Source organism: Somniosus microcephalus, chromosome 25 (assembly GCF_052327205.1).
Source record: "Somniosus microcephalus isolate GS21.2 chromosome 25, FLI_Smic_1.0, whole genome shotgun sequence".
NCBI lineage: Eukaryota > Metazoa > Chordata > Chondrichthyes > Squaliformes > Somniosidae > Somniosus > Somniosus microcephalus.
Window position 1 is genome coordinate 44786515 of NC_141011.1, and position 26564 is coordinate 44813078.

The 26564-nt window shown below is 46.4% G+C and overlaps 1 protein-coding gene across 1 annotated transcript in view; it reads right to left on the minus strand.

The window, feature by feature from the left end:
* LOC147100757 (putative pleckstrin homology domain-containing family N member 1) overlaps positions 1-26564 on the minus strand; it is a 60034-nt gene that overhangs the window by 18528 nt on the left and 14942 nt on the right. Inside the window, exons 2-8 of the mRNA XM_085967299.1 lie at positions 26217-26295; positions 25323-25379; positions 19878-20024; positions 18319-18405; positions 16828-16891; positions 5207-5340; positions 3462-3608 (exon numbers count right to left, since the gene is read on the minus strand). Of these exons, the coding sequence (XP_085823425.1) occupies positions 3462-3608; positions 5207-5340; positions 16828-16891; positions 18319-18405; positions 19878-20024; positions 25323-25379; positions 26217-26295 (715 nt within the window). The remainder of the gene's footprint in view (positions 1-3461; positions 3609-5206; positions 5341-16827; positions 16892-18318; positions 18406-19877; positions 20025-25322; positions 25380-26216; positions 26296-26564) is intronic.

Below are 26564 nucleotides of genomic sequence, written 5' to 3' on the forward strand. Positions count from 1 at the left end.
CGCCCCCTTCAATGGCGGTTTCCCGCTTCTGTCGTCTCCTCCGCCTAATGGCGGCTTCCCGCGTTTCTTCCTGGTGGAAGGGGTATGCTTTCCCCACAGCGGACAGGCTCAGCCGCTGGGCTGGCTCTCGCACAGCTCCCCTTACTCGGCTCTGTCTTTTCCTCCTGCCCGCACGGCTCTACCGGCGCTGGGTACACCCCGTTAACGGAGGACAGTTCAGCCGCTGGACTGGCTCTCGCGCAGCCTCTCTCTCCGTACCCGGCTCTGTCGCTCTCTCTCCCGCACGTTCGGTTCTACCGGCCCTGGGTGCCCCGTTGGTGAAGAACAGTTCAGCCGCTGGACTGGCTCTCGCACAGTCTCTCTCCCCTTGCTCGGCTCTGTCTCTCCCTCTCCCGCACGTTCGGTTCTACCGGCTCTGGTTACCCCGTTGGTGGAGGACAGCTCAGCCGCTGGACTGGCTCTCGCGCAGTCTCTCTCCCCTTGCTCGGCTCTGTCTCTCTCTCCCACCCGCACGGTTCCTGTTCGCCTCCCAGCCCTCTCGCAGACCGGTGTTTCCCTCCCCCGGCTGCGGCTGGGTTTCTCTTCCCGCGCCTACTCCCAGTCTCAGCGCTTCGTGGCTGCGGTCGCTGCCCGGCTTTTCCCGCCGATCGAGGTCCGACTGTCTCACGACGCCGTTGGACCCGACTTTCTGACCGGCTCCGTTCCCCCCTCGACCGTGGTCGAGTGCACAGCCCTTATCCTCCGGATATTCTCTACACCTTCCCCTACTCACAGTCTCCGCGGCCGCCTTGTTTCCTGCTGATCGGCTCACTCCGCACCGTGGTAGAAGGGTAGTCAGTGCCTGTTGTTGATGGAAGCTCTTGTTGCTAAAGTCTTCCTCCTTCCTCCTGCTGCAGCCTCGTGTTTTCTTTCAGCAGCACGACGAGGGCGGTTGCCTCTCTTCGACGCTCTTCGTTGCTTTGGTAGTCTTGCCGCAGGGTACGATCGGACTCGTCGCCACTGTAAAGTCTGTGGGTTGTGCAGTTAATAAATACACAGACTTCAGAAGTAACAAACAAACAGGTCTTTACTATTCGAAGGTCAGGGCGAATCTGCCCCAGCAATCCTGCCACAACACTTATATACTGGTGTGGTCACTATCGGTATTACAGTATACAGAAGCCAAACAAATAGTGCCACACCTAAAGTAGTTCTCTTAAAGGTGAACGGTTACATTCAATAGTTCCCTTAAAGGTAGACGGGTACATACACTACACAATGCATGCACATAAATAGCAGTGCATCCAAATCTCTCGCAGGCCTGGGAACTTTCCCCATAGCACGGAAATCTTGAATCATCCCTATCACTGATAACTGAGTCAATGAAGAGTCCCGTTCTGCCCAATACTGTCATCGAGTTTCTTTGCCACCGGCACGATTTCAGTGGAAGATCTGCAAATGTGAGATGGAGCAGCCAGCACCTCCTCATTGGAGACTTAGAACGCAAGACTTGCATTTCTATAGCGCCTTTCACCACCTCAGGACGTCCCAAAGTGCTTTACAGCCAATGAAGTACTTTTGAAGTGTAGTCACTGTTGTAATGTGGGAAATGCGGCAGCCAATTTGCGCACAGCAAGCTCCCACAAACAGCAATGTGACAATGACCAGATAATCTGTTTTTGTTATGTTGGTTGAGGGATAAATATTGGCTAGGACACCAGGAATAACTCCCCTGCTCGTCTTCAAAATAGTGCTATGGGATATTTTACACCCACCTGAGAGAGCAGACGGGGCCTCGGTTTAACGTCTCATCCAAGAGACGGCGCCTCTGACAGTGCAGCACTCCCTCAGCACTGCACTGGAGTGTCAGCCTAGCTTTATGTGCTCAAGTCCCTGGAGTGGGACTTGAACCCACAACCTTCTGACTCCGAGGCAAGAGTACTACCCACTGAGCCACAGCTGACACTGTCTAACATAAGTCATTAAAAAAATAATTTTATTAGTTTATATTGAATATCACTCATGCAGACACACATTAACTAAAATATTCATGGCTGTCAATTAAAATAGAAGAGAAAAAATAACTTGCATTTATATACTGCTTTATCATGCCTCAGGATTTCCGAAAATGATTTAGAATCAATGTTACTTTTGAAGTGCAGTAACTTTTGTTATAAAGGCAAAAGAAGCAGCCATTTTGCACATAGCAAGGTCCCACCAGCAGCAAATGAGATGAATGTGGAGCAATGTTCCCTCTAATTTTTGGGGGGTTTGCGGCCCCTTTGATGGGCTGCGCGCCCCATTCAAATTTCCGCACACGTGTGTTTTTTTCATTCAAAAGCCTACCGGGCGGTTACGCAAAATTACTCCAAAAGTATGCTCCTGCTCCTCAATGTAAGCACATAAGCGAGACTGCACGCAAAATTCATTCTCGCTGCTCGAAGAAATGATTGGAGCGCTAATTCAAGTCTTAAAGGCCTAGCTCATTGGCGTTACACTTAAAGGGTGGACCAATATCGGGTGCAGTCTAATCACAACTCATCATTGCCACAGGCTTTTCCCAGTACTTAAAGGGGAGGCTCATTGATACTGCAGCACCTCATTCTCAGCATTACTGGCTGTGCAGCTGCCTCAGCAAGGAGAAGCACAACAAGGAGAAGGAGCCGGAGGACTGAAGCATGCGTGCTCATGTCAGGTCCACCTCAGTCGGGTGGTCAGGGTGATTGAATGCTTCAATAAATGCTACATACCACCAGCAAAGGATGACTAAAAAAATAATAAAGAGAGAGAAGATGAATTATGAGAGTAAACTGGCAAGATAGTAAGAGCTTCTACAGGTATATAAAAAGGAAGAGGGTAGCTAAAGTAAACGTTGGTCCCTTAGAGGATGAGACTGGGGAATTAATAATGGGGAACGGGGAAATGGCAGAGACTCTGAACAAATATTTTGTATCTGTCTTCACGGTAGAAGACTCTAACAACATCCCAATAATGGATAATCAAGGGGCCACAAGGAGGGGGAATCTAAAGACAATCACTATCACTAAAGAAATAGTACTTGGTAAAATAATGGGACTAAAAGATGACAAGTCCCCTGGACCTGATGGCCTGCATCCCATGGTCTTAAAAGAAGTGGCTGCAGAGATAGTGGATGCATTGGTTGCAATATACCAAAATTCCCCGGACTCTGGAGAGGTCCCAGCAGATTGGAAAACCGCAAATGTAACACCCCTATTTAAGAAAGGAGGAAGACAGAAAGCAGGAATATATAGGCCAGTTAGCCTAACATCTGTCGTTGGGAAAATGCTGGAGTCCTTCATTGTGTTTGCCTACAAAACAACAATGCAGCATTTCAAAAATGATTAATTAGTGATGAGAACTTTGGGATGTCCTGAGGTCCTATATACTTCCTGTTTGTTGAGATATTCTTGACGAATAACCAAGGTATAATTATTAACTTAAAACAAGAATATGCGGCAGACCTGACTGTGAGCGAAGTTGATTTGCACCATGGACAAGTAAATGATGCCTCCCAGGTGTTGGATAGGGGTCCCTTCCCAGCCTTTAATAGGGTTCTGTAGCAGGTATTTCTCCAGCTCTTGCCTCTTCCAGATCTCATCACAAGGAATCTTATAATCAGAACCAATAGACAAACAAGATTAAATAAAATGAAGCCATCTTAGAATCATAGAGTCATAGAATAGTACAACACAGAAGGAGGCCATTCGGCCCTTCGAGTCTGCGCCGGCTCTTTCGAAGAGCAATCCAGTTAGTCACACTCCCCCGCTCTTTCCCCATGTCCCTGCAATTTTTTCTCCTTCAAGTATTTATCCAATTCCCTTTTGAAGGCTGCTATTGAATCTGTATCCACCACCCTATCAGGCAGTGCATTCCAAATCCTAACCACTCGTGTAAAATAGTTTTCCCTCCTCTCGCCTCTGGTTCTTTTGCCAATCATCTTACATCTGTGCCCTCTGGTTAGCGACCCTTCAGCCATTGGAAACAGTTTCTCTTTATTTACTCTATCTAAACCTTCATGATTTTAAACACCTCTATCAAATCTCCTCTTAGCCTTCTCTGCCCACAAGGAGAACAACCCCAGCTTCTCCAGTCTATCTTCGTAACTGTATTCTTCATCCCTGGAACCATTCTAGTAACTCTCCCCTGTACCCTTTTCCCCTGGTTTTATAAGGATTCAGTGTTCTGGATGCACTTACAGTGTTCCAAAAGGAAAACCCAGTTTCTTAACATATTTCTATAGAGAATTCAAGGGAATTGGACAAATTGCAAAGAGACCAGAAGGATGAGTTCCATTTAACGCTCCCTTCCAAGACACTATGAAGGTGGTAAAAGAGTTAGCAGACCTCCAGAAATACTGCTCATGTAATATGTATTAATCCATAACAGTCCCATTTATCTTTACATTCTCTGTATTATTCTGTTCCTAAAAAAATCTTTCAAAGTGGGAGTTGCATAGACTGATGCAATTCACGGGTACTCCAACACTTTATACCCTTCAATGGTAAGATATGGGTTTGTAACTGTGACCTCTCAAATAGGGAGACTTTGATGTCAGTCACGCATGTCTTGGTCACTAGCTCCTTACATGCTTATCTTTCTTTTTTCCTTTCTCAATCCTCTCATATCGAGTTATAAATTAAACAATCATTTTTGAATTAGAATTAATTTTAAATGGCAATGATTTCTCCCTCATCTATTTCTATTGAGTTTTTTGAATATCTTTTTTTATCCCCAATTTTTTCTCGTCTCCTTTCCTGAAGGTGCTGACTCTTGCTGAAGTACGTTTCAGTGACCGCTAACTGCCTTCTTCGACCTTGCCTGAAAGACTGATCATCATGTGTGAGCATTGAAACTGGGTGTTGGCAGGCTATTCCAACAAATAGAGCAGCAAAGCAGAGCCCAGTCCTGGACTCACCTGACATCCAGATACATGTCAGTCTCCAGCAAGATCCATTGGATAGTGGTCAGGAGCAGGAACCCTGGTTGATGCCCCCTTCCCTAGCATTCACTGAGGCCAATTGCAGCATCCCTAGTAATGCCTTGACTGACATTAGTTGACTTAATGCAGACCAGTGATTGAACCCAGGACTCTCCAAAACTATCTGATTCAACTCCACATCAGGGAACACTAAATCTTAAAGCTTGCGAGTCTGCTTTATGTTGGTGATTGATGCTGTGAAGTCTAAATAAATAGTACATTGCTTACCAGTACAGATAGCTTGTGCTGTTTATGTGGACGGTAGAGGGAGGCCTTCTTAACTCTTCTTGGCAAATGGGCCATCCATATGTTAAACTCTTCATGGTTTGAACAAGTTATTATCCTAGAGTCGAACATTGACCCTAATGAGAAAAAAAAATTCAGAGAAAAATAAGAACGTTTGAAAGTCTATTCCATCATGGGACTTCACAAGTGTGTGTTATAAAGAAAGAAAGAAAGACTTACATTTATATAGCGCCTTTCACAACCACCGGACATCTCAAAGCGCTTTACAGCCAATGAAGTACTTTTGCTGTGTAGTCACTGTTGTAATGTGGGAAACGTGGCAGCCAATTTGCACACAGAAAGCTCCCACAGACAGCAAAGGTGATAATGACCAGATAATCTGTTTTTTGCTATGGAGATTGAGGGATAAATATTGGTCAGGACATCGGGGATAACTCCCCTGCTCTTCTTCGAAATAGTGCCACGGGAACTTTCACATCCACCTGAGAGAGCAGACGGGGCCTCGGTTTAACATCTCATCCAAAAGACGGCACCTCCGACAGTGCAGCACTCCCTCAGCACTGCACTGGAGCGTCAGCCTAGCTTTATGTGCTCAAGTGGAGTGGGACTTAGAACCCACAACCTTCTGACTCAGAGGCAAGATGTGCTACCCATTGAGCCACAGTGACACAGATTCTTTTGACCTTAAAAGTGTGCAATGGAAGAAACACTGTCTTCAGCCTCTATATAATCTCCCATATACTCAAGGCTCCAACACGCTAGAAGATACAAAATCATCATTGCTCCATTGAAGAGCATGGCAGATATCAAGATGTGCATAGTCATGGATTCTTTCTAGCTTTTCCCATCACCCATTTCTCTGGCACAACCCACAAATTCTCTCACGGTGGAAGCTACCTGAGTTTGCATTTGTCCCACCTTTTACATGATGTTGGAGAAGCTCTTCTGGAGACATCAGACTCTCCACATTTTTTGGACTAGCTCTTGAACTCAGCCATCCTGACATTCCATTGCCAAAGCCAAGGACATTACTGGGACTTTGATCACTCTTGGTCATTTACAAATTGTCTCTATTTCAGGACCACGCTTGATCCCTGAATGGACTGACTAATTGGCATCTTGCTTTATACTGTATACCACAGTATTCAAGTCATGCAGCTTCAGGTAGACTTACCTTTGCAGCTTGGTTGGCTTCAGATGCTCCAGAAATACTCCAGTAGGGCATTTTAGTTTCAAGAGGATAAACATCCTCAGACTTTCTCCCCTCTAATAGAATATTACTGCAGATTCAAGAGTAAATTGGATATATACTTAAAAAGGAAACATTTGCAGGGCTATGGGAAAAGAGCTGGGGAGTTGATCTATTGGTAGTTCTTTCAGAAGCTGGCACAAGCACGATTGGCCGAATGGCCTCCTTCTGTGATGTATGATGCTATGTTTTATGCCTAATTACTGCCATCTAGGATAGCCTCACTACATCAGCCAGGAGTGGCACTAGTAATGAGGAAAGAAACATAGAAACATAGAAGATAGGAGCAGGAGTAGGCCATTCGGCCCCTCGAGCCTGCTCCGCCATTCAATGCGATCATGGCTGGTCATCCAAATTCAGTACCCGGTCCCTGCTTTCTCCCCATACCCCTTGATCCCTTTAGCCTTAAGAAATATATCCAACTCCTTCTTGAATGTATTTAATGTATTGGCCTCTACTGCCTTCTGTGGTAGAGAATTCCACAGGTTCACCACTCTCTGGGTGAAGAAATTCCTCCTCATTTCTGTCCTAAATGGCTTACCCCTTATCCTTAGACTGTGACCCCTGGTTCTGGACTCCCCGACCATTGGGAACATCCTTCCTGCATCTAGTCTGTCTAGTCCTGTTAGGATTTTATAAGTTTCAAAGAAGATTCTTTGTTCTTCCTTCTCACATTGTATGGGAGTGGGCAATCCTGGGGTTGTGCCTGTCTCTATTTTCTTGTCTATGTTGCTATTCTGCTGATACTAGAGTGGGAACTAGTAAAGAAAGAAAGACTTGCATTTATATAGGGCCTTTCATGGCCTTAAGACATCCCAAAGCGCTTTACAGCCAATAAAGAGCTTTTGAAGTGTAGTCACTGTTGTAATGTAGGAAACGCGGCAGCCAATTTGCACTCAGCAAACTCCCACAAACAGCAATGAGATAATGACCAGATAATCTGTTTGTGTGATGTTGATTGAGGGATAAATATTGGCCAGGATACCGGGGCTAACTCCCCTGCTCTTCAAAAAAATGCCATGGGATCTTTTACGTCCACCTGAGAGAGCAGACGGGGGCCTTGGTTTAATGTCTCATGTGAAAGATGGCATCTCCGACAGTGCAGTACTCCCTCAGTACTGCACTGGAGTGTCAGCCTAGATTTTTGTACTCAAGTCTCTGTGAGTGGGACTTGAACCCATGACCTTCTGACAGCAGAGGAAAGAAGTGCTACCCGCTGAGCCACAGCGACACCATGTCTGTTTGCTTTGTTGCCTGTCCAGTATCACAGCGGTGAGCTGATAAAACCATTAACAAAATGACTAAGATCCATTCTGGACATAAATAGAATAGGCTGTAATTGACAGGAAGCACGATGACAAACATTTGGCTATGAGAAGAAACTTGAGAGATTCAGTTGTGCACTTAGTCAAGTCTGTGCCCTAATTGCTTGGCTATTGGTATATTTGTGTTTCTTGTTAGATGTATGTGTACTTTCTACCTACATTTCAACAGTGACTACACTTTTGAAGTACTTCATTGGTTGTAAAGCACTTTGGGAAGTCCTGAGGTGGTGAAAGGCGCTATATCAATGCAGGTCTTTTTTTTCTTTTGCGCTGTTTTGAAAAGTTTGTGCTGTGGCCCGTATCTAATTAGGAACTGGATCGAGACTCCGGAACTCATTTCATCTAATACCTTTACAGCCAGCTAACAGAGCAGATTTCAGTCAGTGTGGCCTGGATGTGATCCCAGGTCCCAGAGGTGAATTTCACCTGTTATGGGAGATGTTTTGATGAAGCTATGAAAATCTGAAGTGAATACTGAGGGCAGTGTCATTATTTTGGAGACCAGAGCAAACCGAGTCATGCAAAAACCTTATCTTTACTAGCTGCTCTCTAAAGGGAAAACCACAGCGTGTTTGCAGCTGTCGCACCAATGCTCAATTGCTTTCATTCGCAAAGGCCAACTTTATGCAGGGAGACAATTGAAACTCTAAGTCACAAGGTCGTGGGTTGAAGTCCCACTCCAGAGACTTGAGCACAAAATCTAAGCTTGACTCTTCAGGGCAGTACCAACTATAGGGCTGTCCTATGATGAGAGATTGTGTATGTTTTGGTAGGAAGAATAGAAAAACAGAATATTTTTTTAAATGGTGAGAAACTCTCAAATGTTGGTGTTCAGAGAGATTTGGGTGTCCTCGTGCAAGAAACACAGAAAGCTAGCATGCAGGTACAGCAAGCAATAAGGAAGGCAAATGGCATGTTGGCCTTTATTGCAAGGGGGTTGGAGTATTAGAGTAAGGAAGTCCTGCTACAATTGTACAGTGCCTTGGTGAGACCACACCAGTTTTGGTCTCCTTATCTAAGGAAGGATATACTTGCCTTGGACGCGGTGCAACAAAGGTTCACTAGACTTATTCCTGGGATGAGAGGGCTGTCCTATGATGAGAGATTGTGTAGAATGGGCCTATACTCTCTGGAGTTTAGAAGAATGAGAGGTGATCTCATTGAAACATACAAGATTTTGAAGGGGATTGACAGGGTAGATGCTGAGAGGTTGTTTCCACTGGCTGGAGTGTCTAGAACTAGGGGGCATAGTCTCAGGATAAGGGGTAGGCCATTTAAGACTGAGACTTTAAGATGAGGAGGAATTTCTTCACTCAGAAGGTTGTGAATCTTTGGAATTCTCTGCCCCAGAGGGCTGTAGATGCTGAGACTTTGTGTATATTCAAGGCTGAGATAGATAGATTTTTGGACTCTAGGGGAATCAAGCGATATGGAGATTGGGCGGGAAAGTGGAGTTGAGGTCGATGATCAGCCATAATCTTATTGAATGGCGGAGCAGGCTCGAGGGACCGTATGCCCTACTCCTGCTCTTATTTCTTATGTTCTTATGTACCGAGGGGAGTGCTGCATTGTTGGAGGTGCCATCTTTCAAATGGGATGTTGAACGAGTTCAGTTGGATGTAAAAGATCCCATGGCACTATTGAAAGAAGAGCAGGGTTCCCCTAGTATCCTGGACAACATTCTTCCCTTAACCAATACAGAAAAAAAAACCCAGATTAAATACTCAGTTGTCTTATTGCGGTTTGTAGGATCTTGCTGCGCACAAATTAATTGCTACATTTGTCTACACAACCAAAGTTAATGTACTTCAAAAGTAATTCATTGGTTTCAAAGCTCTTTGGGATATCCTGAAGCTGTGGGTAAGGTGCGATATAAATGTAATTTTCTTTTTATTATGTGGTCTAGCAGTGCAGAGTGTCTGGGGCAGGTATCACTGCAATGTACAGAACAACCTCAGGGACTGTAACAGAAATTAAGCATTTTTGTCTAAAGTAGATTATTTACTGGAGACCTACTTGCTAAAGGCTAAAATTAGCGAGAGTTAGCTGATTTCTCAAGGTGCAGTGCATATGTATGATAGACTGTAGGCCATTCACAGCCATTAATATGCCTCTGTAACTTGTTCCTGTGGGACCAAAGGTGGTTTAATATGTTAACGTCTGTTGAGTGCAGAGCCATTCATGCCATCCAATCCAGCAGCTTCTCCGATAGCTGTCCGGATAAGTCTCAATGTCCTACAGCTCCGAAGGAGGCTGCAGATGAACTTTCCCAGCAAACTTCCATGGTATTTGGAAGCCTTTGACTGTCTGACCACCTAAATGTAGTTTTCAGAAGGAAAGAAAGAACTTGCATTTATATAGCACCTATCACAACCTCAGGATGTCGTAAAGCACTTTACAACTAATGAAGTACTTCTGAAGTGTAGTCACTGTTGTAATGTTGGAAACGTTGGCAAGCTCCCCGCTGGAGTGGAGCTAATCTACAGAACAAACGGGAAACTGTTCAACCTCTGTCACCTCCAATCCAGATTCAAGGTCGTCCCATCCTCTGTCATCGAATTACAGTATGCAGACGACGCTTGCGTCTGCGCACACTCTGAGGCCAAACTCCAAACCATCATCAACACCTTCACCGAAGCGTACGAGAGCTTGGGCCTTACACTAAACATCTGTAAGACAAAGGTCCTCTACCACTCTGCCCCTGCCACACAGTACTGCTCCCCGATTAACAAAATCCATGATGAGGCCTTGGACAACCTCGGGAGCTTACTGTCAACAAGGGCAGACATCGATGATGAAGTCCAACACTGCCTTCAGTGTGCCAGTGCAGCCTTCAGTCGCCTGAGGAAGAGAGTGTTTGAAGACCAGGACCTCAAACCCAGCACCAAGCTCATGGTCTACAGAGCAGCAGTGATACCCACCCTGCTGTATGCCTCAGAGACATGGACCATGTACAGCAGGCACCTCAAAGCACTGGAGAGGTACCACCAACACTGCCTCCGCAAGATCCTGCAAATCCATTGGCAGGATAGGCGCACCAACGTCAGTGTTCTCTCTCAGGCCAACATTGTAGTGTATGTACCCGTCTACCTTTAAGGGAACTATTGAATGTAACCGTTCACCTTTAAGAGAACTACTTTAGGTGTGGCACTATTTGTTTGGCTTCTGTATACTGTAATACCGATAGTGACCACACCAGTATATAAGTGTTGTGGCAGGATTGCTGGGGCAGATTCGCCCGGACCCTCGAATAGTAAAGACCTGTTTGTTTGTTACTTCTGAAGTCTGTGTATTTATTAACTGCACAACCCACAGACTTTACAGTGGCGACGAGTCCGATCGTACCCTGCGGCAAGACTACCAAAGCAATGAAGAGCGTCGAAGAGAGGCAACCGCCCTCGTCGTGCTGCTGAAAGAAAACACGAGGCTGCAGCAGGAGGAAGGAGGAAGACTTTAGCAACAAAAGCTTCCATCAGCAACAGGCACTGACTACCCTTCTACCACGGTGCGGAGTGAGCCGATCAGCAGGAAACAAGGCGGCCGCGGAGACTGTGAGTAGGGGAAAGTGTAGAGAATACCCGGAGGATACGGGCTGTGCACTCGACCATGGTCGAGGGGGAACGGAGCCGGTCAGAAAGTCGGGTCCAACGGCGTCGTGAGACAGTCAGACCTCGATCGGCGGGAAAAGCCGGGCAGCGACCGCAGCCACGAAGCGCTGAGACTGGGAGTAGGCGCGGGAAGAGAAACCCAGCCGCAGCCGGGGAGGGAAACACCGGTCTGCGAGAGGGCTGGGAGGTGAACAGGAACCGTGCGGGTGGGAGAGAGAGACAGAGCCGAGCAAGGGGAGAGAGACTGCGCGAGAGCCAGTCCAGCGGCTGAGCTGTCCTCCACCAACGGGGTAACCAGAGCTGGTAGAACCGAACGTGCGGGAGAGGGAGAGACAGAGCCGAGCAAGGGGAGAGAGACTGTGCGAGAGCCAGTCCAGCGGCTGAACTGCTCTTCACCAACGGGGCACCCAGGGCCGGTAGAACCGAACGTGCGGGAGAGAGAGCGACAGAGCCGGGTACGGAGAGAGAGACTGCGCGAGAGCCAGTCCAGCGGCTGAACTGTCCTCCGTTAACGGGGTGTACCCAGCGCCGGTAAAGCCGTGCGGGCGGGAGGAAAAGACAGAGCCGAGTAAGGGGAGCTGTGCGAGAGCCAGCCCAGCGGCTGAACCTGTCCGCTGTGGGGGAAAGCGTACCCCTTCCACCAGGAAGAAAGCGGGAAACCGCCATTGAAGGGGGCGGGGAGAGAAAGGAAGAGCGGGAAACCGCCATATTCGCAGGAAAACCGCCATCTTAGAAATAAACAAATAAATAAGAATACTTAAAGAAATACTGGTGCTGCTCCCAAGGGAAGAAAGATGCCTAAGCGAGGGAATGTTAATGATTTTAATTCTGAGATAGAAGACTGGGCCACGTACGTGGAACGCATCGAGATCTATTGTGAAGCCAACAAAATAGAGGAAGACGACAAGGCGATGACATTGTTAAACTCGATGGGCGCAAAGACATACGGGCTCTTGAAGGATTTACTAGCACCAGCTAAACCGGCGGATCAGTCTTTCGAAGAGATTGTGGTTGTTCTGAAGGACCACTTGAACCCCACACCGTTGATGTTGGCTGAACGATTCAAATTCTATGCAAGAACGCAACGGAAAGACGAAAACAACGCAGAATACTTGGTCGAACTGCGTAGGCTAGCGAAATACTGCCAGTTCGGAGGGAATCTGACAGAGGCACTGCGAGACAAGTTCGTAGGCGGATTGTCCAAGGAAGGGACGCAAAAGCGCCTACTCGAAGAGAACGACCTTACACTTGACAGGGCTGTCCTTATAGCCGCATCACACGAAGCCGCAGCGAAAGGAACGGCGGAAATGCAACTAAAGGCGGCGGCGCTCGGGGTGGACCAAATTACCTCGAGTACAACAAAATGCTATCGTTGTGGGAAGACAACACACGACCAGAATCAATGCTGGTTTAAGAACCAAGAATGTAGGAAATGTGGCAAACTGGGTCACATCGCTAAGGTATGCCGGTCAGGGAAGAAGACCAACAACCAAAGGAAGCCATCACAAGAAAAGTACAACAAGGTATACAAGGGGGCTGAGAAGAGTTCAGACGAACAGAATCCAGACTCAGATCCAAACGGCCAGGAGCTGGGTAGTCTGAGTATCCACCATGTGAGTAAGGAAGCTGACCTACAAACTATCTGGGTCATGCTAAAAATAGCTGGAGTCCAAGTGAAAATGGAGTTGGACACTGGATCAGCTGTATCAGTCATAAATCGAGGGGATTACCACCGGCTATTCTCACACATACCCTTAAGAGATACCAAGTTCGTATTGCAGACATACACGGGGCATAAAGTATACCCCATGGGAAAAATAAGAGTCAAGGTGAGAGATAGGGGTAAAGAACACCCAAGAATGAACTTGTATGTACTACATGAGGGAGGACCACCACTTCTAGGACGGGAGTGGATCAAGAAAATAGACATGGAATGGCACTACCTACAAGCAATGACGAGTGAGGACTCGGTGCAGACAAGCAGCTCAGACTCTGAGCCGGAAGACGATAAGTCCAGCTCACGTATGAAAAACAAGGTTAACATGAACTCACTGACTAAGGTTGGAAAAACGATGGCGTGCATAAAGACAGAGAATTCTGAGTCTGTTCAAGTCACAGACATATGCATTACGGAGGAACACCGAGCTCGAACTCAACGTTATTTCAAAGTACGACAACAATTCGAACAATTAAGTTACCGTCTCGTACAAGAGATGAAAACAATGAAAAAGTTCTATGACACCGAATGGGAGAGTCTGGAAAGACAACAGAACCTGCTGGCTCAAGCAGAGAGCGACCATAGAGCCATCGTGACCAATTACCGATCACACCTCCCTTATGATGTTCAGGAGTTAGAATATTTGCATGATCTAGAGATACAGCATAAAGGCAAACCACGCTACACTGAGGATTTTGTTCTGCAATTGGAGACGGAGCTAGTGCAGGCAAGGTTAAGAGAAGCTGAATCGCAGTGTGCACTTAAAGAGATGCAGAAAAAAATCTTGGACATGGAAAAGAGAAACGCTTCTTTACCTGATGTGAATAATGTGGCCATGTTGCAAGAGGAGCTTATCACTCAGTTAAATGAAAATAAAGGGAAAATGACTGAGATAGACTGCAAGAATAAAGAAGATTTGATGGCAGTGAGACTTCAAGAGGCAGATAGCATAGCAGCCTTGGCTGAACTCTAACAGGAAATTGCGAAAGAAGCAAATGAAGAGGAATCTTCAGGAAGCCGGGATTTTATTCCAGTTCTTCTCTACGACTCCTTACAAGCAGAGTGTGAGAAGTGGAAAGAACAGTATGAACAGGCCCAGGCTACAATTCTGGAGGGGATTAACTCGGCAACCTCCGAAAAGCTAGTTTCAGTAGAAGCATATGAACAACTAAAGGTTGAACATGAGCAAGAAGTCCAAAGGCTGCAGGAAATTCTTGATGAGCTCAAGGCCAAGACAGACTCATCGGTAGAAGTTCCATCCATAGATGAGAATTTAGCGGTGAAAGACATGGCAGAACATGAAAGACAAGATGTCCAAGAACTCATAAAAATATTGGAGGAAACCCAAGACAAGTATGAGGCGGCAATGACCGAGGTTCAACGACTTGAAGGGCAGAGTCAACTGGGAATCCTTTCAGTGGAAGGGAAGGAAACTGTAAGAAACACAGAGACTGTAAGAATGGGCTCTGAACATGAGCTTGGGAGCATCAAGGCGCAACTTCTTCGAGCGCTTGAAACCAAAGTACAAGAGGAAAGGAAGGTGAAAGCATTGGAGGGAAAGGTGGATGAAATGGTGAAGACTCTGATCCACAGAGTCCCCGCGGAAGAGTTAACGGTCAGCCAACTCCTTCACATGCTGAGAGACAAGACTCCACAATGGGAATACGAGCTTCAATCTGCAAAGGGAAGGAATTCGGAGCTCCCAAAAGTTACAGAAATAACTGAGGTGGCAACACAGATTTTGTGTTACAGTTTACTCTATGAAGAGTTCGTTGAATCACGTCAATGTGAACAGAAGAATGTTGAAACAGCTGCTTCAGTAGAAGGATTAAATAGCCTGATACCGCAATCCCCGGTGGAAGGGAAGGTATTGAACTCACAAATGAGGTCAGTAGTGAAGGAATGGCAGACAACCCAGGAAGAGCGGGATGAATATGAATGCATGAAGAAGTCTTTTCAAGAAAGATGTCTAGGGAAGGAACCACCGTCAGCTAACGTCCAGACGGGTGAGGAGGAAGAAGAAGGCTCTCTCGCTGGCCTAACTCAGGACGAACCCGAATATTACCATGACCTGTTGAGTGACACTGAATATTACGAGGATGTGGTCTGCCCAGCTTGTGATGAAAACTCCCAAAGTGCTGAAATCCGGAGGAAGCACTTAAGGTCTAAGGAACATAGAGAGTTGGTGGCGCTACAGCTGGCAGCCGAGAAAGGAGCTCCGAGAGTTTCAAAAAGGCAGAAAAGAAAAAGAAGAAGCAGAAGATAATAACTGTCTAAAATATTAGCACTTCTACCATCTCAGGCGGAACACTACGAAAGGAGCTAAATTAGTTGAAAAACTGGAAAATGTCAAGACAGCCAGTTGGTTGTAAAAGTCCGCACTGCTGGTTCAACAGGACGAAAGTTCAAGCTGTTACGTCAAGAAAAAGGCTATGGAGGAGTCACGCTAGCCAGGTGAACCGGCTACACCAAAGAAATATTGTTCGGAACGAGTCAAGATCAGAGACTGAATCTATGAACTGTTTCCGCAGAGACTGAACCTGTGAACTGTTCCACCGAGATTATATCTGTAAATTGTTTTATATGACATTGACTCCACCGAGATTATATCTGTAATTTGTTTATAGGAAGTTGAAGATATGTATGTTTAACGGAGACTCTGTAAGTAATAAGCTAAAAAGGGAGGATTGTAGTGTATGTACCCGTCTACCTTTAAGGGAACTATTGAATGTAACCGTTCACCTTTAAGAGAACTACTTTAGGTGTGGCACTATTTGTTTGGCTTCTGTATACTGTAATACCGATAGTGACCACACCAGTATATAAGTGTTGTGGCAGGATTGCTGGGGCAGATTCGCCCGGACCCTCGAATAGTAAAGACCTGTTTGTTTGTTACTTCTGAAGTCTGTGTATTTATTAACTGCACAACCCACAGACTTTACAAACATCCCCAGCATCGAAGCTTTGACCATGCTCGATCAGCTCCGATGGACGGGTCACATCGTCCGCATGCCCAATATGAGACTCCCAAATCAAGCACTCTACTCGGAGCTCCGACACGGCAAGGGAGCCCCAGGTGGGCAGAGGAAACGCTTCAAGGACACCCTCAAAGCCTCCTGAAAAAGTACAACATCCCCACTGACACCTGGGAATCCCTGGCCCAAGACCGCTCAAAGTGGAGGAGAAGCATCCGGGAAGGCGCCGAACACCTCGGGTCTCTTCGCCGGGAGCAAGCGGAAGCCAAGCGCAAACAGCGGAAGGAGCGCACTTCAACCCAAGCACCCCACCCACCCGCCCCTTCAACTACCGTCTGCCCCACCTGTGACAGAGACTGTAGGTCCCGCATTGGACTCATCAGTCACCTGAGAACTCATTTTTAATGTGGAAGCAAGTCATCCTCGATTTCGAGGGACTGCCTAAGGAGAAGAAGTTGGAAACGCGGCAGCCAATTTGCGCACAGCAAGCTCCCACAAACAGCAATGTGATAATGACCAGATCATCTGTTTTAGTGCTGTTGGTTGAAGGGATAAATATTGGCCAGGACACCGGGGAGAACTCCCCTAGCTCTACTTCGAATAGTGCCACGGGATCTATTACATTCACTTGAGGGGGCATGTGGGACCTAGGTTTACATGTGACATATAAGACACTAGCTCCTGTTGTGCACAATTCCATTCAAGAAGATGTTTGTTGTTCCTTCTTACCAGTAATTTCAAAAGTGTTCTTCATTAACGTTTTGACCGAAATCCCTGACAGCGGTAACAGTCCCTGGAAAATAAAGAGGGCGTTAATGACACGCCAGCAATCCCTCAGCTTTGACCAGAACCAAGAAGTGGTGTGGTTTTGGTGCTTCAAGGCTCTGTGTTTTTCTCCTATCTGCTTGGTTATTTTCTACTTTCGTTATTCACCAATCATTTCACAGAAAACCTTTCTCCCCAGTTTCAGTTTGCCCTCTAATCGCAATGCAGCAAAATCAGAAACATGGCCCTTACACACGCGTCTCTTACACACGCGTCTCTTACACACGCGTCTCTTACACATTCGTCACTTACACACGCGTCTCTTACACACGCATCTCTTACACACGCGTCTCTTACACATTCGTTACTTACACTTGCATTAATTACACACAGCTCTGCCCCCCATTTTTTCGGATGGCAGCTGTTGATGATTCTGCTATTCCCATTTGCACCTCTTTTAGACCCATCTTTTGTTTCTTTACTTCTCCCATTACCATCCCCTTTTGCCTCGCACCATCATCCCTTTTATCTCTCAATCTCTCCTGCCTTCCATCCTATCACAGACCTTCCCTTTTGTTCTTTCCTCCCCTCCTCCCTTTCCCTGCCTCTGTACTTGCTTAAAAACCTGTCACATTGCTAACTTTTTCCAGTTCTGACGAAAGGTCATCGACCTGAAACGTTAACTCTGTTTCTCTCTCCACGGATGCTGCCTGGCCTGCTGAGTATTTCCAGCATTTTCTGTTTTATGCATCTCTTATACTTGTGTCCTGTATACACATGTCCCTTTACACGCAGATTCCTCATACACGCTGTTACAATTTCACTGTAAGTAGAGGATGTCTTCTCCCTTGGTCCCACACTCTACCCGAGGTCTTTAGGGGAGCCATGTTTCAGGCTGGAGCTGCACTGCCCAGTCCGGCAGGATTGAAAGTTCAGGAAATCACCCTGCCTTCTTTCTCAGGAGTGTGTGAGGCCATTGCAGGCATATCCTCAGCCTTGTCCCTGCCCAGAGAAATCAGATATGCTGACTGCGGTCTCAGAACAGCTGGGCTGGGATATGGCTGGATAGCAGCTGGAAAGCGTAGACAACGAGGGAAGTCGATTCTTCCCTCATTGCGCTGGCTCTCCTCAGCAGGCTGTTCGGGTCCGTGCAGAGGAGCAAAAAGCTGGAGAATTGGGCCTTACTGCTGAGTCTTAGGGGGTGAAATTGGTCTTCAGCGCTGGGCGATAGTGAATCGGCAGCCCCTTTCACACTCTGCCCGCTGAAGTCAATGGAAAAGTATATCGGGTGGGGTGTAAAACATGCGGCCGAATCGCTATCGCCCATTTTGCAATCTCGTCAATGGTCAATTTCACCCCCTTGGTGTTCAGAGCCCACCTCTGTCCAAGTGAAGGGGTAGGCCGCCCGTAGTTCTGTCATCTGCTTTAAAGCGAAAATAACACACAGGCTTTTACCTGATAAATAAACTTGTTTTCCTCATCATCTACAGCCAGAATTAGTAGGTGTACCGGAAAGAGGACGAGATGCCTCTTGCTCTCTTCCTGTGAAAATTAGAAAGAGGTTGGTTTGTGAGGTCAACTTCTTCAATCTTATTTCTTGATTGGCATTGCATTAACAATTACCACATCGTTAAAAAGGTACTTGCACTGTTAATTACCAGACTTAATTTTCTGCGGAGAGTATAATGTGCAAATGCAGCAAGTTCTCATAAATAACGGGGGAAGGGGGGGCGCTGAGGGCGAGATGGCGATTGTGCGAAGCAAAACGACGGAGCGGCGTAAATTGACCAGCATGTTCTGGCGATTTGCAATTCACAGTGTATCTCTTAATCCCCTGAACTTGCTGGTCGGTTTGTGCATTAATGACGGCCTGCCTCGTTAACAGGCTGCTATTTTTACAGAAAGATCTGCCCATTATCTTTTCTCCCCACATCAACTTGCTCCCCTCTCGAAGAGCAGACACGGTTTGTGCCACTGATTCGTAATGATAAATACGTCCCCCTAATCTCCGGGCAATGGAATTTTCTACTTTAAACCTTCCCGACAAGGAGGGAGGATTGGAGGGAAAGAAAGAAAGGCTTGCATTTCTATAGCACCTTTCATGACCACCAGATGTCCCAAAACGCTTTACAGCCAATGAAGTACTTTTTGAAGTGTAGTCACTGTTGTAATGTGGGAAACCTGGCAGCCAATTTGGACACAGCAAGCTCCCACAAACAGCAATGTGATAATGACCAGATAATCTGTGTTAATGATGTTGGTTGAGGGATAAATATTGGCCAGGACACCGGGGAGAACTCCCCTGCTCTTCTTCAAAATACTGCCATGGGATCTTTTACGTCCACAATGAGAGCAGACGGGGCCTCGGTTTAACATCTCATCCGAAAGACGGCACCTCCGACAGTGCAGCACTCCCTCAGCACTGCACTGGAGTGTCAGCCTAGCTTCACGTGCTCAAGTCCCTGGAGCGAGACTTGAACCCACAACCTCCTGTCATCAGAGGCGAGTGTGCTACCCACTGAGCCACAGCTGACACAAGAAGAGCAGGGGAGTTATCCCTGGGGACCTGGCTAATATTTATCCCTCAACAAACACCTAAAAAACAGATGATCTGATCATTGTCAAATTACTGTTTGTGGGACCTTGCTGTGTGCAAATTGGCTGCTGTGTTTCCTACGTTAGAACAGTGACTAAATATATATTTTTTAAGTACTTAGTAGCGCTTTGGGATATACTGAGGCTGTGAAAGGCGCAAGTCCTTTCTATCTTTGTCTGCAGATTTCAAACATTACTGCTGAGGGCGCTGCTGAGCTTACAACAGGCACTGTTCCGCGCAGCACCTGCAGTGTTCAGTCAGCTTGTCCCCATAACCAATTACATTCAAATTATACTTTTTCAGCAGGGGTGGGAGCTGGGAGAAAGAGTGTGCCCAGATTAAAGGAGCAGGGGGTCCAAGGAGGAAGTCATTTAAATGCATTTTAACCTGAGTTGGCTGCATTGAAAAAAAAAATTACCTCGGTGTATTGGTCATGAAGAATGACTGAGGAGGACCATATAATTTTACCAAGTGTCCTGATGTCTTCTCCTTCCCAGCCAATTATGGGCTCACTGTAGATAATCTTCTCCAGTTCTCTGCGTGACTTCCCCCAAAGCAACTCCGCCTACAAACATTCAGATACGTTATGAGGTAACTAAATAAACATTGCACATCTTAACGCCTCCAATTTAAAATGATCATCCTCGTGTTCACAATGGCTTCGTGGCCTCGCCGCTCCCTATCTCTGTAGCCTCCTCAAGGTCCTACAACGAAACACGTCCCTTTTCCCCCGAACTCTCTATTCCTCTGACTCCGGCCATCTTTGCTCCGCCCCACCATTGGTGGTCGTGCCTTCAGCCGCCTAGGCCCCATGCTCTGGAATTCCCTCCCTAAACCACTCTGCTTTCCACCTTCCTTTCCTTCTTTAAGACCCTCCTTAAAACCCACCTCTTTGACCAAGGTTTTGGTCACCCCTCCTAATATCTTCTTCTTTGGCTCGGTGCCCATTTGCTTCTGATTTCACCTGCCTTAAAGCACCGTGGGAAGTTTTACCACATTAAAGGCGCTATAAAAATACAAGCTATTGTGCATTTTCCCCGATGAGAGGTGTTATACGGTTCGAATACTGGGTAAGAGGGCAGGTTCCCCGGTGCCAATAATATACACAATAAGAAGCTGTTTTAAAAAATATCAGGGTTCAGCCATTGCAGTCACACTGTAACTGTAGCATTGCTGCAAAATGAAGTTGCTTCATACCAACGCTGCAGCTGTGGTGTTATGTCAGCCTGAATCCGGAGTCAGGGCCCAGCATGACATGACGTCAAACATCCTAAAGGGGGCAGTCTCACTCCACTTCAGAGTTCGTTTGGGCCTTCATGCCTGGCTTACACTCCACAGCTTCAGCGTCAGTGTGAAGCCTAAACAGCATCACGCCAACAACAACACCTTGCATTTATATAGCGCATTTAACGTTGTAAAGCAGCCCAAGGCACTTCATAGGAGCGTTGTAGAGGTAGGTTTTAAGGAGCTTCTTAAAAGAGGAAAGAGGGGTTTAGGGAGGGAATTCCAGAGCTTAGGGCCTAGGCAACAGAAGGCATGGTTGCCAATGGTGGAGCGAATAAAATCGGGGATGTTCAAGAGGCCAGAAATGGAGGAGCGCAGAGATCACTAATTGGCACTAAATTGGCAATCACAATTGGAAAAATCACAGGATGACTGATATGTAAAACAAAAAAACTGTCGGACTGATGCAGTACAAGTCAGTGTTGAGCGATACTGTTGAGGCTAAGCAGAACGAGCTTTACTCTGCATTTAACTGTATACCTGATAATGGCTCTGGGTGCCCAAAATGGCATCCATCCTAAAACCCATCACCTAGTTGAGCACAGAATCGACAAAACAAAATGGATTAAAAAATTTGGCCTCTCTCCTTGTGCCATGTCAGATCACTGAGCACTTGTCACTAATCAGTAACAGCATCGACTTTTCTATTGGGCTCAGTGGGTAGCAATCTCGCCTCTGAGCCAGTAGGTTTGAGGGTACAAATCCCACTCCATGGGACTTGAGCACAAAATGCCAGGCTGACTCTCCAGTGTTGCACTGTCGGAGGTGCCGTCTTTCGGATGAGACGTTAAACCGAAGCCCTGTCTGCCTCTCAAGTGGAGGCAAAAGATCCCATGGCACTAATTTGAAGAAGAGCAGGGGGAGTTATCCCCGGTGTCCTGGCCAATATTAAAAAAAAATCCTAGATTATCTGATCATTATCGCATTGCTGTTTGTGGGAGCTTGCTGTGTGCAAATTGGCTGCCGCGTTTCTTATATTACAACAGTGGCTACACTTCAAAAGGTACTTCATTGGCTGCAATCCTGAGGTCGTGAAAGGCGCTATATAAATGCAAGTTCTTCCCTTTGGGTTTAGTGGGTCTTGGTGCTGCAGGGTTTTATGCTGCCAGCAGTTCGCTTGGCAAAATCCCTAAAGGCTGGCCGATTTTAAGTGGCTTTTCCTGCTGCCCACCCTGAGGGAATCTACAGCTTAGATCTCAAAGCTAAAATTAGCCTCCGTTCATATAAGTGGTCTTACAAATAATGGCCATGAACTGAACTGATAAGGTGAGTATTGTGGCTGCGATTCCTTAAGTGATATTAGCGGAAAGGCTCAGGGAGACTAGAGTCACAGCATCTATTTCACAAGAATGGAACAGATTAACCCTTTGAACATTACCATTTTAATCAGTTAATATCACAACTAAAACATCTGCCGTTAATCACGTGCGCAATTTGGATTTGTCCCTTTAAGAACTTTTTTCTCGCTCTTCCCCTCCCTCCTTTAAAAAAAATAAAAGATCCTTCTTAATTCTGGCTGACTCTCAACATCCACTGAACCTCCCTCCCACCCAGCAGGTGAGAGGGTGCACAGCATTTCTGTGACTGGCCACTAGGGAGTGCAAGAGAGCAACGTGGACCGACTTTCCACTCTCGCCCTCCCCACACAGGAAGCCACAACGAACCGTGGGAGGAAATTGTCTGCAGAAGGGACAAAGCTTGAAACTTCCTTTGTCTTTTTCTAAGATGGTGTTAGTTACAGAAAAAATATTGCTGCGCATTCAGAGCTGGCCCATAATTCATGAGGGGAAACCGTGAAATCAGATAAAATGCAAGCAGCTTTCAGTCAAAAGCATGCTGGAAAAAAAAATCCCCCAGCTGAACTATAACCTTTGGAACATCTATCTGTGACACTTGCTCCTAAACAACGACAACTTGCATTTATATAGCGCCTTTAACATAGTAAAACATCCCAAGGTGCTTCACAGGAGCGTTATCAAACAGGATTTACACCGAGCCACATAAGGAGATATTGGCCTAGAAATTTGGGTCGGGGGCTTCCCACGGGTCCAAGCCTCCGACCTGCACTTACCTAGTGTGCCGGCCGTTGTGCTGTGGGCCCGCGTGGGATTCCGATCCTGGGCCTGCTCCAACTGCCGGCGCGCAGTGCTTGTGTATCCCAGGGGCGCAGTTAGTTCGAAGCGTCCCCTGGGATCATGTGGGGCATGGAGAGCCAATGGTAGCAGGGAATCTGTATTCATAGATTTGACAGGAAGAGCTGTCAAATCTATGAATACAATTCAGCCCCAAAACATAACTAAAACTTTAAATAAATTTTTTAACAATCACATTTTTAAAATAACTATAAATTACATAAAATAACTATTTTAAACAATCATTTAAATTTTTGAAAAAATTAATTACAGTTTCTAATGGGGCTAAAAATAAACTTACCTTTCTTTAAAGTATTTAAAAATAATTAACCTGTGGAAAAAATGTTTTAATTGTACTTAATTGTTAAAAGCAGGCCTTGCGACTGCTTTTTAAAAGCGTAACTCCTGGAGACTTACCCTCCTGGAGAAACCTGAAAAAAACCCGGAAGTTCCAGGTGTACGCGCTGCCTCTCCGGCGCACGCGTTCGACCTGTGAACCCCTTCCTTTAAGGGAACGGAAGTTCCGGTTTCCCGCGCATGCGCAGTGCATGCACGAAACCGGCACTTTCGTTGGGCCTACGCGTGAGTACCCAGCGCGTACTCACCTGTGGGGACCCGAATTTCTGGCCCATTAGGACAGCTTGGTCAAAGAGGTAGGTTTTCAGGAGCGTCTTAATGGAGGAACGAGAGGCGGAGAGGTTGAGGGAGGGAATTCCAGAGCTTAGTGCCTAGGCAATGTTTGAGCGATTAAAATCGGGGATGCTCAAGAGGCCAAATTGGAGGATTGAAAAGATCTTGCAGGGTTGTAGGGCTGGAGGAGGTTACTGAGATAGGGAGGGGCATGGATTCTGGGAACTTTTTTTTTCCTTCCTCCAATTGTTCTCCCTTCCTCTCTCCCGACCTCTGGGCAACAGCTTTTGTAGGCACCGACTGCCATCTGGTACCTTGCCATTCATTTATACGAACGAGCGAGACAGTGAGCAGCCGACAGATTATTCACCCAAGGAGGGCATCACAGTCATACTAGATCCTGCCCTCACCCAACATCCACACACGCACAATGGCCAGTTGGAGTCTCTGCATAATAACAAAGAATGGGAATGCTGGCGAATGTTCCCCCTTCCTAGCTGAGGGGACACCGAGGCCTTGACTGCTGCTCTGGCTACAGCAAGTAATTCAGCACCGACTAGGGATCAAACTCGGGCCTTCCTGCTCTGGTTTGGTCAGACACCAATCACCATTTGGTCTATTATCCCGTGGAGCTGCCAGAGGAGGCCAGGAAACATGTTGCAATGACAAATTGTTTTGGTACTTATTTCTACTGCAGAAAGCAATGACAGTGTACAGGTGAACACAAACTGGTGGCACTCGATCATTAAGGAAAGAAAGAAGGTCTTGCATTTATATAGCGCCTTTCACGACTTCAGGCTGACCCAAAGCGAATGAAGTACTTTTTGGAGTGTAGTCACTATTGTAATGTAGGAAACGCGGTAGCCACTTTGCGCACAGCAAGCTCCCACAAACAGCAATGAAATAATGACCAGATCATCTGTTGTAGTGATGTTGATTGAGGGATAAATATTGGGTGCAGGACACCGGGGGATAACTCCCCTGCTCTTCTTCGAAATAGTGCCACGGGATCTTTCACATCCACCTGAGAGGGCAGGCGGAGCCTCGGTTTAACGTCGCGTCCAAAAGGCGGCACCTCCGACAGTGCAGCACTCCCTCAGCACTGCACTGGAGTTAATGGAGTACACAGTAACAGAATGTGGTACAATGCAACACGATGACCATCTGCATTCGTGATTATTCTGTTAAGGTTCCAAACATTTTTTGCCTGCCTTACGCTGAAAGTTCCAGCTTTAGTCGCTCACAGTCACACGTTTGGTTTCTTGGGGTGCGTTACCGGGTAGAAATGTTTAAACTGATGAACATTATGAAGGAGGATTGTTTGCTTTGTCTTTCGAAGAACCTGCAGGATTCCAAAAATCATTCTAGATCTGGTATCAATGTTCCCTCGAATTTCTTTCTGGCCCACGTGGCCCCGTTAACGGGCTGCGTGGGCCATTCAAAAATTCCGCGCATGCGTGTTTTTTTTCTATTTGAAAGCCGGCCCACCGGCTGCGTGGGAGCTGCAAAACGCTGCGCGGCGGCTCAGCTTAAAGGGACCGTCGTCTGGTATTTGTCAAAATCCTTTCTTTTTTCACTTCCAGAATGCCCCCCGCCCCCCCCCCATCGAAGGGAGCCCCGTGCTGTCGGAAAGCGTGGTCCGCCCAAGGACTTTCAAACCTCACCACTGAGGCCAACTGAGTACACGTGAGTTCAGGATGAGACTTCAACTCAGACTCTCCGACGGGGCTTGTCAGCTAGATTTGCAGGACCATTCACTACAAGTGCTTCCGAAGGCGTTAAGAAAGTAGAGCGACGCATTTTTAAGGTCATCTTACCTCAGCCAATTCTTCTCGATGGTCCCCTAATAAATGGTCATTTACAGAAAATTGATTCTGAAAAACAAATAGATTGGACGGATAAACCAGTTACAGTAAATGGTTTGAACAAAGAGTCATTCACGCAGTTAATCTAACTTGATGTGTGTGTGAGGCAATGCTTATGAACATGCCCACGCGTGTACCTGAATGCACCATTCTAGTTTAGAAGAATGAGAGGGGATCTCATTGAAACGTATAAAATTCTGACAGGGCTAGACAGAGTGGATGCAGGGAGGATGTTTCCCCTGGCTTGGGGGGGGTGGTCTAGAACAAGGGGTCACAGCCTCAGGATACGTGGTAGGACATTTAGGACTGAGATGAGGAGATGAGGAGAAATTTCTTCACTCACTGTGGAATTCTCTACCACAGAAGGCTGTGGAGGCCAAGTCACTGAATATATTTAAGAAGGAGATAGATAGATTTCTAGACACAAAAGGCATCAAGGGGTATGGGGAGAGATCAGGAATATGGTATTGAGATAGGGGATCAGCCATGATCTTATTGAATGGCGGAGCAGGCTCGAAGGCCTGAATGGCCTACTCCTGCTCTTATTTCTTATGTTCTTTTGTTCTTATGACAGCGGTGGCGAGGGAACAAAAATGTGAAAACCAAAGAAAAGTATTTAGGTAAAATAAGTGCCGATTAGAAGGTTGTAGCACCCTGCATTTGCACTTGTATACACAACACTATGTGAATAAAATAAAGTATTTTATTTGTAGCACAGTCTGTGCCTAGATTTGAACTAGGCTCCAGGTAAATTCTGCACTGCCCTTTCTAAGAGAATCAGACAGCAGATAACATCACACACATGATATCTTCGTAGCCAAAAGGTGAAATCTAATGAACGCTCACCTCCTCCGAGCCAATCAACTTATCCAGCTCCTGACGGGTGGCAACTTCACTTCCACTCACCGGAGGTGCAGAGTGCCTCCTGGGAAGGAAAGGGATCGAATGACTCAAAGTTTAAAGTTCCGAGACACATATTTTTGTTAAAAAAAAAAGGACAAAGCCTCATAGAATAAACCCTCTGGAATGAAATCATCACTGCCAAACTGGTATCGAATTTAGCTTGTATTTTCACACGAATTCTCATTTTTTTCTGCAAAATGGATCACAGTTAAAAGGGAAATGCCTTCATGACAAAAAAATGTTTTGCCAAGAAATGACACACATGCCAGGTGCGATGGGCCGATTGGCCTC